Genomic DNA, 11,300 nt, shown 5'->3' with positions numbered 1-11,300 from the left:
GGTTCCTCGTTAACCCAATTTATTACAATGACTTGTGTACATTATTAATAAACGCAAAAAGGATAACTTGGGAATTTTTAACAATATATTGCTTTAATCTAACCCAAAATCATTCAGATATTCAAAATGTCCTATGCATGATCCATTTCCTTCGCTTTTGTGTTTGTCAGCATTATGATTTGCAATACTACAGGTCTACGTGTTCACTAGTTTGTTTTTGTATCTCGTAGATGTTTAGATTGCCAATTACAAACTCTGATTTGATTGGCCACTCTATAGCCGTGTTCGCACTTAACGTTGATTGTGATCAACTGACGTATATATCAGGCTATCACACTTCATTCAATTTTATTCAATTATGGTTCTGTTCACATCTGCGAAAATTCAAATACAATACGCAGGGTAACCTCGCAGTGTGAGACAAAATGGCGCCGTATCGCGTGGCTGCCACGATTATCACCACCATCATGTGCTTGAGGCGAGAAGAGAACCAAGGATAGCTTTCGAGAATAGAAGAAGACAAATCCAAACCTTCGCTCCATAAAGCGATGAGAAGTTTCGTCTGCACATACCACCACGTGCTCGCCATTTTGTTCCAGTACACATTGTAATTACTTCAAACAACCCCTTTGACGTTGTTTGAAGTATTTATGATCCAGTTATAACCAGGGACTGCAATTAGTTGATGTGAACCCATTTCATATTAATTCGATTCTAATTCGATCATAATCGAGGCCTAACGTGAAAACGGCTTATAACTAACTGTGTAAATAGTTCACCCTGAATTCAAAATAAATACGTTTCCTTTCTGCGGAAACGAAACAACAACATTCTTTTATAAATCGTACCGGGTATTCCTGATTTCTGTATTAAATGTAACTTACATTTTGCATTTACCTGTTCATCCACGCTTTTGAAAAAGCTTTACATACCACGTGCTTAGATTTAAACGTATACCTGAGGTAGCTCCTATACTTGTGTTTACGAGCAAGTGATCTCCTAGTAATACGATAAAATGTGGATGACCTCGGTACATTGTTAACCAGCTACGGAGTTCCCGGGTTCAAGACCCGTTCTGACCACTCAGAGAATTTGTTCCTGATAGTCCCTGGTTCAACTTCTCGAAAGCAATTGTAAATTGCCAACTGGTTTGCCTCCGGCCAGTTGGAATTCTTAACAGTTGTTGTTGTGTTTTGTCGTTTCGTTGATTGTGTTTCATTGACCCTAAAAAGCCCCCATGGGGAGTGGTTAGTTAAATATGTATTGTATTTCCTCCTTTTTCTGCTGTTATAAAATAGACATCTCATCTTTTTCTCTGTAATTCTGTCAGTTCTCAGTCACGTCTATGTCGATGCACACGCAAATCACAACTAAGGTATATCGAGACCTGTATTTGTCCTTGAGAATCAAATAACTGTACAGCACTAGCCTTTCAAACTATATCACAATTATTTCTGAAAGAGCTGATCACAGTCTCCGCTGATGATATCAAATCTTGTAAACTAGAACAGAACTATATACACAAGATGGCAATGAACACGATCGCTAATATGGCCAGTTGAACAAAGTATGTAAGCTATACCATTACAAAGAACCAAACTGTTTAACAATAAAAAACAAACAAAAACGCAACAAACCAAAAACGTATCTTCGTAGTCAATGGTACACTGAACGGGAGGCTTATGGTTCGCGGTAAAAATGGTACTACTTTTGTGACAAGCGTGAGGCCATTTGTTCGCCGTGCCAATGTTTTTATTTGTCTTCAGAAGATTCCAAAATGGCGTCTATTTTGTTTGTCGAGTTCTTTTCTTTGTCGCTATCATCTTCAGAGTAGTTCTCAATAAAGTACCTGCTGCTTATTCAGGAATTAGTATTTTGAGTTGTATCGCTTTCAATAGTTGCGTCCATTTCAGTTACATTTGAGTGCATTTCCATTTCATTCAGTTCGCAGAAAGACCCGTTCGAAGCTGAAGCCCGACATCTTTTAGTGTGGGTCTATTGGGAAAAGTGTATGCCTTTCTTTGTATGTGTTTTAAGCGTCCCAAGAAGAAATCGATTAAGCCAACGCTACTATGATCTTCAGTAATCCAAACAGCGCCTCACAGAGTTCTCCGTTAGCTGGACTACGTGGTTTGCTTTTAATAACCAATGAAAACAGCGCCACGTGCTTTCTCTTGTGCATTGCCCAATCAAACACCACCACGTGTTTTTTATTGTGCATTTTGCTGCAAAATTAAATGTAACATGTTTTATAACTCGGTGCCCTTAGGGGCCCGAGTGCCCTTACAGGCCCAGTAAAAAAATAAACAAAGTGCAGAGCAAGAACCGCGCTCGACCCATGGCTGCGCGGTTAATAATTCAATGAAAACAAATGCCGCGTTTTCTACACGTTTACTGATTTACTTGGAATAATTTGGAAAGAGAAGGTTGCTCACAGCCGGTTTATAGAACAACTTAAACCTTTGGATACAATAAATGGATGTTCCAGATGGCTTTATCGGCATTTTCTTCCTTTTAACATTTTTTCATGCATTTGTTGTCCACGCGTTTTTATAGGTCTTATAGATTCACACACTCTTAAAAGCTGATGAAATAGTTACGTTTACAGATGCAGCTCTTGAAGAACTTTTAAAATTGCTCATTAAGTGTAAAACAAAGAAACGTCCTTTTTTGGAATTTGGGGTCTAAATTTCAATTGTACTGTTATGTTTCTCCACCAAGACTGGCTCCAAGTGACCTTATCTTTTGCCAACGAGAACATGGGTCGACCGCTGAAAAAATAACAAAGAAACTGTTTTTAAACTATTTTAGATACTTATTACTTGGTAGGTGGGATGAAACACGGGATATCAAAAATGAGTTTTAATGCTGTTTGTTGCCGCAGTCCCCGGGCAAAAACGGAAACAAACTCAAATTCAGCCTGTGACATATGTTTTGCTTTATAGGGGAATGTATAAAGTTCTAAGTTACAAAATTTTCTTCACTCACCTGAGGGATCAAAGCCAAGAAAAATCATCAATTCTGCAGCCTCATTTTCCTGCCATGCTGACCAGTTTTCATTGGAAACAAAGCTTAACTTTTCCTGCAAACAAATTTTACGGACTCAAAGTAAGACGCAAACAGCGGTGAAAACATTATAAATAAGCGCATATTGTTTGAAATTTTTTACTTAACGTTTCCTATGCTTCGACATGTATCTTCAAAAGTGACCGTTAACTACAGTTTGGGGGAACCCGATGATGATTACCGGACGATGATCATTTCGATAATGACAACACAATTTATCTCGTCAGTATGTTTCGAACAACAGAATGAAGGTATAATTACCCCTGAAGATTGAAAGTTAAGACATTTGGAAGGACGTCTAAGGGGGATAGTACGTTTTATAGACCCTTTTGCAGGTAGTGATAACACGGTACAAAAACTGCCACAATGGAGAGCAAATTGCGCACTGGGACACCTAAAACAACGACAATTTAATTTAAGTTGCTTTGTTTAAGATGTTTCAGTGCGCAATTTGCTCTTCAGTGTGACGGTTTTTGTACCATGTGATCGCTAGCTGCAAAAGGTCTATTACTTGATGAGGGACACTCAAGAAATGTACAAAGATGTTGTAAACTGATAGCAAGTGAGTATATAACCACCACTTTTAGTGATAATAACCAGTCGAAGATCTTTTCATGTTTTTCATTGCCGTAACAACATCTAACGGGACAGTTTTTTAGTGTCAAATTTCAAACTTGCATTCGGCAATTCATACATTCAATTTAGCCATTCAAACCTTCAAGTCAACGATTCAAACATTCAATTCGGCTATTCAATTCAATTGGGCATAAGGTTAGCTTTAATGGATGTTTAGGATTCTTCTGTATTGGTAAAACAATGACCTGTGACTTGTGAAGCGAAGCGAATATTTGAAGTGCGGAATTGAATGTTTGAATTGTCCAATTGAATATCTGAATTGTCCAATTGAATGTTTGAATTGTCGAATTGAAAGTTTGAATTGCCAAATTGAATATTGGAATTGTCGAATTGAAAGTTTGAATTGCCAAATTGAATATTGGAATTGTCGAATTGAAAGTTTGAATGGCATGTTTGAAGTTTGACACTAAAAACGTGCCATACGTTTGCAGGCAGTGAAAACGAAAACCGCCAAAGTGGACCAGAATCAATTAATCGTTGGCCCTGTAAAACAGTACTCTTAATAATTATTCATGGCCTGTGGGATACCACTAAAAAAAACCATACATTGTTGTATACTACTATCGTGTATTACTATGTATATAATAAGCTAAATATTGCACGAATTTTTGTTCGTTCTCATCTACTGTAAAGGCTTGGCCAAACGCTCGCAACATTTCAACGCACCAGCTTGCAAATACGACCCGAAGACTAGGGTTGAACCCGAGTTATGAGGAGTGGGAGGCGCTATTGATGTTCGCTAAACTACGATGACTCTCCTAGATCCCATAGAGACCATGTTGCCGTGCATCTGTCAAGTAATACATTACATAAGACGTCAAATGTGGTCACTTACTTGTATCTTTTCTGCTTTCAGGACATATCTTTGATTTTCAACATTTTCACAGCAAAGAGTTAGCAAACAGGCAGCAGTCGATCGTCTCTAGCAAGAAACACATGAAAAGTTGAACAACCAACTAATCCCTATTTTTTTCTGGCGATAGGGACAAAGTTGTGGAGAGACGGTGAGGAATAAAGATCTATCGAGGATCGGCATTTGAACATGTCTATGTTAAATGAAGGCAAGCTGCGGATACATCCTGGGCTGAAATTTGCTAAGTAAACGACGTGTAAATGATGCTATCGTTAAGTGTATCTTTCTATTCTTCTCAGTTTTAGTTCATGTGTAACTGCCTGCAAGGTCAATATCCGTATGAATGTTTTTAATTAAAAGTGCAACTGTTACAATTATATAAATTTATAGTTTCTAAAGAAACTATGGTTCTGCGTCGGTGGGAGAGTGAAACATGAAAATTCGGTTTTATCAAACGAATTGATCAACTCGGCCATCATCAGGCCGCCTATAAGACCTGGTTTTTCCATCACATCCTACAGTAATCCAGGCCTGCCATGTCGTTCCTGGTATTAGCCACCATGATGCTGTTCTGTTTTAAGTTAATTTGTCTCCTAAGTGTCCTCCGAAACCACCACGGAAAACATTGCAGTATCAGAAAGCTGACTTTGATGGCCTGAGATCTCATTTATTCTCGTTCGTCACTACGTATCTCGAGTCTGACCCAGTTAACAGGTCCGTCGATAAGAATTGGAATATTATTGCAGAGGGTATAAAAGAGGCAATCGATAATTACATCCCACATAAGATGTCTAAAGCAAAACGCCACCTCCTTTGGGTCAGCCCTGCCATCAAGCGTTTGATGAATAAGCGTGACCGTGCTTATAAGAGGGCTAAGCTAACTGGCAAACCCGAACACAGAATAGCCTATAAACAGTTCCATAACGCTACTCTTAAACGCATTTGTGAAACGCACGAGAAATATGTTAACGAGATAATGGGTGGTCTCCAACCAGCAGAACCTGGCAATTCCATTGGCAGAGGTGTCCAGAGGGCGTGGTCATATAAAAAAACCCCTCCGTGCTGAATCGAATGGTATTCCAAATCTGTTTTGGAATAACCGAGTTTGCGTCTCTGACCGTGCCAAAGCTGAGGCCCTGCGTCCACAGTGAGAAAGTGTCTTTACACGTGAGGACTTATGTTCTACGCACGCGTCGTGCTCCGACCCAAATGTGTTGTCGGGTGTCCCACAGGTTACCGTTCTTGGACCAGTCCTGTTCCTTCTGTATTTAAATTACCCGCCTACGGCCATATCTTCCGAAGTTAGGTTGCTCCCAGACGATACAGTTTTATTCCGACAAATATGTTTCCCTTTCGATCACCACCGCTTACAGCGTATCTCCACCAACTGGAGCAGTGGGCTGCTAAGTGGCAAATGAGATTCGCAGCCATTAAATGTTTTGTTCTCTCTGTGACCCTGCGTACTAACTCATCTCATTTCAGCTACCGGTTGAGTGGTACTGGCCTCGAAGAGGTCAAGTATTACAAGTATTTAGGCGTTTATATCACGAACTCTCTCGGTTGGTGTCTGCAATGCGAGGAAGTTAAAACAAAGGCAAATAAAATTTTGTGTGTTCTCCAGCGGAACCTTTCATGTTGCGACAGGGTGATCAATTCGCGAGCCTATGCTAGCCTAGTCCGTCCAATTGCGGAGTACGCAAGCGTTGCTTGGTCACCACACACGCCAAAGATATTTCTGCTATTGAGTCTATCCAACGGAGAGCTGCCCGCTTTGTCTTTATCAACTACTCCCGCAATAGTAGCGTCTCTGCTATGCTAGCAGACCTGAACTGGCAATCGCTTGAGGAACGCCGTATCATCAATGATTTGAAGATGTTTTATAAGATCAATTTCAATGTTGTGAACATCTCTTTCCCGGCCGAAAAAAACTAGGTTTTCTGGGGACTAGGAGATCGCACGATTAAATTTATGCCCCCGTCATCTTCAGTAAATGTATATAAATATTCGTTCTGCCCTAGAACAATCTCGGTCTGGAACGGTCTTGCTTTTTCAGTGATACATGCGTCATCTTTCAACCATTTCAAAGCTAGTATTGTGCTTTATTAATGTTGCTTTGTTACCTTTCTGTTGTTAATAGCTGCTTGTGTAATTTCCTAATCTACTTAACAGTATATCTAGTTCAATGTATATTGTAGTTGTTCAGCTAGCCGTTGACCAGCCATTGCCAGATTAGTGTACTAATGGCAATTATGACAATTAAAGTTAAAGTTAAAGTAAAGTTAAAAGATTGGCTGACTGCAGACCGCGGACCGCTTAATATAATAACATGACAATTTGCGGACTATCCTTACACCACAGGAACACCGCAAGCCGCAAAAATCTCGAACAAAAATTCATCTTTCATCCAGGTACGCTCTATCCTCGCGAAATCAATGAACGACTCTAATTCTATTAATTTATTCACAATTCATGTCACCATATTTCCACCAATGGCAAAGCTCCTCCACACCCTCATAAAGACCAACAACACCCACAATTCCTCTATTCGCTATGACGAAGGGCTAACGCTCGAAACGTCACGTCCGGCTTTCTAAATCATTCAACTTGTTTGATAAAACCAAATTTCCATCTTACAATTATATGTTCACTCGTGATGGTTGCTATGTTCAACCATGACTATAAGATTTCCTGCCACGTACACCAAAAGAAACATCAAATGGACTGTCATCCTGTCAAAGTCGTTGGACAGAAAATTATTACCACAAGCAACTCTCTTTGTAGGCTTGGCTGTCCATCAAGGATCCGAATTCTGGAAACCCCAAAGGTTTACAGATCCTTTATGAAATGAATCACGCGTTCAAAACCCGTTGAAGTCCTGAATTTTTCAGGCTTCTCTACGCTTTTGCTAAAAAACTGCTTTCATAACTGCGAGGATCATAGCTTCACTCGATTTTTTCTCTTTGTTAGGTAAGAGTACCGTTCCTCGGGGTTTTGGTACCGATGCATTGGATAAGGAATTATACGTTTCTACATATTCTTGGCCACTTCTAATTGGTGGTTTGCAGTGGTTCAGTTTTCGTATCTGGTGGATCATGATTATATTTTTCAATACTTATGGTAGGGTTTCGCAGTGTTTTGTAATATGTGGCGTGTTACAGTTTGTTAAGGAGACAGATTTCGTATCCGCAAACTGAATGGCGTACCTCTAATAAACTTCTTCACACTGAAGTTTCTTGCGAGTTTAGTCAGAATTTCGTTTGTTCGTTTGTTCGTTCATTCGTTCGTTCGTCCCTTGGTTGATTTATCATGATTCAATCAGTGTATTCTCACCAGAGCAGACAACTCAGGTTCAGTGGTACCTGAAATCTCAATAAGGTTGTCGATAATCCCGTATAGCCTAAAAAAAATGTGAAAAGAAACTGAAGATTGTTATAAGTAGTACAGGTTATGCAGAACTTTTACAAACAATAAACCTTGTGGAAACCTTGTACCTTTCATATAAGCACCGCAACGCTAAAACAGATTATGTTTGATGCTGCGTTTCAAATATCGTCCACACTAAAACACCAATGAAACCAGAAATTCTAACAGCAACAAAAAGCAACTTAATTTGTATTTTATTCACAGTTACTTTTTATTGAAAGTAGGGAAAGTAATGGCTTTCCAACCTACCACTACTTAGGAGGACAGGGAGGCCATGTTTTCATTACTGTAGTTTTTTATTTTGCCGGTAAAATCCGTTATCAGGTTGAATCCGTTTTAACTTTCAATTCAAGGTTGTTGGGAAGGTTGCGCGCATCACTTCACTTCAAACCTAATTACATTATTTTAATTATTGGCTAAACTATTTGCGAAATACTATGCTCTTGTGCCCACTTTCCCCCCCCCCCCCCCCCCCCGTCTCCCCCATATTCAATGTTGGAAGAAAAGTCACCATTTTGTTTTGTGGAAAATCCAACATTGATAAGCGGGAGGCGGGTTATCTTCAAAGTGATGCTTCCCTCTCAACACTTTTGTCCATGATTGTAGGTTAAATTGGTGATCTTCATTTTCCCTAGGTTAAATACGCCCTCAGTTGAATTGAAGAAACTTTGTTTGGAACCTAAATTGAAAAGACAACAATGAAAAGAACTGTGCTGAGTTGAGCATGTCCGTCGTTGTAGTGTAGCGGTGAAGACACGGGACTATCGACCTGGAAGGTCCGAGTTCGAGTACCTGTAAGTGTTTAAGCAGTGTGTATAATGCAGTTCTTTCTTCTCTTACCATGTTGTAATGTTGACAATAATTGAATTAGTGTATGAATACAAAAACCCATAAGATGACTTAACGTTAAGAAAATGTGTTGAGATGCGTAAGACAAAGCTTAAGGGCAGGTATAATCCTCCAGTTTTTGGGAGTTTGATAGCTGCTTTAAACTAGGTAGAATGCACATTCAACCAAGGTAAAGCAAGGATCACCAATTTAAGGGAGGTGCCTACTAATTCAAAGGTATTTTTGACCCGGTTTATGATTATGCGGGAAATGTAGATCTTAACAAGTGTTATTGAAATCGAAAAAGAAAATTGGGTGTAACCACGCATTTTTCAAAGATAGTTCATGAACAATAATTGTAAACAGCTTAACAGCTTTAAAATACAAAGCCATCTATGGCGTTCTTTCTCAAATTGAAGCTTAATTATCTCCAATTTTCTTTTTGGATACCAATAGTACTTACTAAGAACTACTTTCTCTGCATAATTTTAAACCGCGCAAAAATATCCCCGTATTAGTAAGCATCACCGATAGGAAATCCGAGTATCTCGAGATACGCAGAACGTATGCTCAATAGCAATAGTAGGCACCGTCCTCAACCTAAGTAAAAACAAAGAGATTTTAAAACGATCGTAAAACGATCGTATAATAAGGGTAGAGGAATTATCCTTTCAGGAAAGTAGATTTTGTGCCGTGCAGAAGTTTTTGTTTCGAATGCGCAATTTGCGATGTTTGATACGGTTCAAGGACTACATCGCATGAAGAACAACATATACATGACACAGACACACTCCACTCAATACATGCCTTGCTTTGTCTTGGTTTCCTTTGTTAGCGCAACAAATCTCACTGATGGCTTGAACTGTGAACTAAAATAAATTAGAAAATTAATATCCTCTTTGACAGAGTACAAGTGTTTTATAACACGTACATAAGATGACACTTTACGACCGCTGATGATCGAAGAGTACTGAAATTTAGTTCAATTTTCATTATTCCCGTCGGTTTTATCTTTCAGTTAATTTTTTTCATACTGCTGCTGACGTAAAACGAATATTCAATTCAGTCCAGCCAATATCGCCAAGTAACCTTTATTATTGAAGATGGAGCTAAGAGGAACAGAGAAAGTCAGAAAACCTTTTGAAACTGTAATAGGAGTTGTGATCAATGAACTATGTTTCTTCCTGTTTTTATGCCCAAGCGAAATGAAAAATTGAAGAAGGTTCGTACCATTTTCAGTGTGGCAGGCTCGTTAAGATCATTCAATACACCGCATAAATTAACTAGTTGATTTCCCGCAAAGTTGGCTGCAGCTGGTCCTCCTAAGGTAAAAAAGCAACCAAATACATGTACATATAGCGAAAACGCCTATTTTATGCTATTGCTAAAATGCACCAATGAAGCTACATATGGTGCCGTACGATAATGACAGCTCGAAAATAAGAGAGCTGTTTTACTGATTTCAAAAGTGCATACACGACACATATTTAGGCAACAGGAAACGAGGGAGAGAAAGGGAGTGTAACGGCGTTGACCGGGATATGTGAATTTCACAAAAGTCATCAGTTTCAGACCAGAAATCTGCTTCCCAGGAAGTCTTCGATTATTAAACATGATGTCACACAAACCTAATGACCCCTGTTAGATATTCAATATGGCTTTCTGAGTCGTATTCTTCATCCAATAAGCGATTTTTAAGAGGAATCTCTCCCACTCCGGATTTTGGGGCAATATGTACCCATTTCCTTGCCCCTAAAACTAGTTTTTCGTCAACAAACCGTGCTTTCACTCGGAACCGCATTTTGAATTCTTTTGACTTTGTGGACGGCAAACCCGATGCACAAATAAAGAAATCTTTTTATTTCTGATGAATCTTGGATACTAAAGGAAAATCCCAGTGTTTATAAGTCCTCCCTGTCACTAGTTGGAATGCATGAGTGTTGGAGATCACCGAAGATAAGCAGCAAGCTAAGCAGTTGCAAACCATGACCGCCCTGCGATAGCGCTGCACTTGTTCATCAACTGAGCTCAGTATCAAGTCAACTGGGAAAACAGGAAAGGAAAGGAACTTTATTTAAGTGTCTACTCGTTCTAGCGCTGGACCACTACAGGTAATTGGGGACACTGTAAACGCAAACAGTCAAGTCAAATGTTACCCTGGTCCCTAGTGAGATTCAAGTCCACGGTAACCAGAGGTTTTTCTCTTCTCACCGCTTCGCGACTCGTCTTCCCCGCCTCGCAGCTCAAGAAAAATCTCTGAGAAAAATCGGAGTCATCGTCGAAGTCTAAGAATTTGAGAATAAGGAATGGAGTTCCTGACATGTGATGGATGTGACGATGAATACGACAAATAACTGTGAGAATCTGTAGGTTTGTAGTGCACACTCTTTGTAGTGCACAAACGTCCGACCTTTACCAAAAAGAAGCTTTGCGGCAACTTTCTGACACCTCGTTTTATGCCAAAGTCGAGAAAGATCTCATCTCCACAAATCAA

General features: G+C 39.5%; 1 protein-coding gene across 1 annotated transcript in view; it reads right to left on the bottom strand.

Moving 5' to 3' along the window:
• Nucleotides 1–2,684: 2,684 nt before the first annotated feature.
• The window catches only part of LOC138040410 (armadillo-like helical domain-containing protein 2), a 16,038-nt gene continuing 7,422 nt past the window's right edge, over nt 2,685–11,300 (bottom strand). Inside the window, exons 4-9 of the mRNA XM_068886146.1 lie at nt 10,037–10,128; nt 9,614–9,675; nt 7,886–7,952; nt 4,538–4,624; nt 2,989–3,082; nt 2,685–2,771 (exon numbers count right to left, since the gene is read on the bottom strand). Of these exons, the coding sequence (XP_068742247.1) occupies nt 2,704–2,771; nt 2,989–3,082; nt 4,538–4,624; nt 7,886–7,952; nt 9,614–9,675; nt 10,037–10,128 (470 nt within the window). The 3' untranslated portion in view covers nt 2,685–2,703. The remainder of the gene's footprint in view (nt 2,772–2,988; nt 3,083–4,537; nt 4,625–7,885; nt 7,953–9,613; nt 9,676–10,036; nt 10,129–11,300) is intronic.

This window comes from Montipora capricornis, chromosome 3 (assembly GCF_036669925.1).
Source record: "Montipora capricornis isolate CH-2021 chromosome 3, ASM3666992v2, whole genome shotgun sequence".
In the NCBI taxonomy this organism is placed as follows: Eukaryota; Metazoa; Cnidaria; class Anthozoa; order Scleractinia; family Acroporidae; genus Montipora; species Montipora capricornis.
This window is presented reverse-complemented; position numbering and strand designations above follow the sequence as displayed.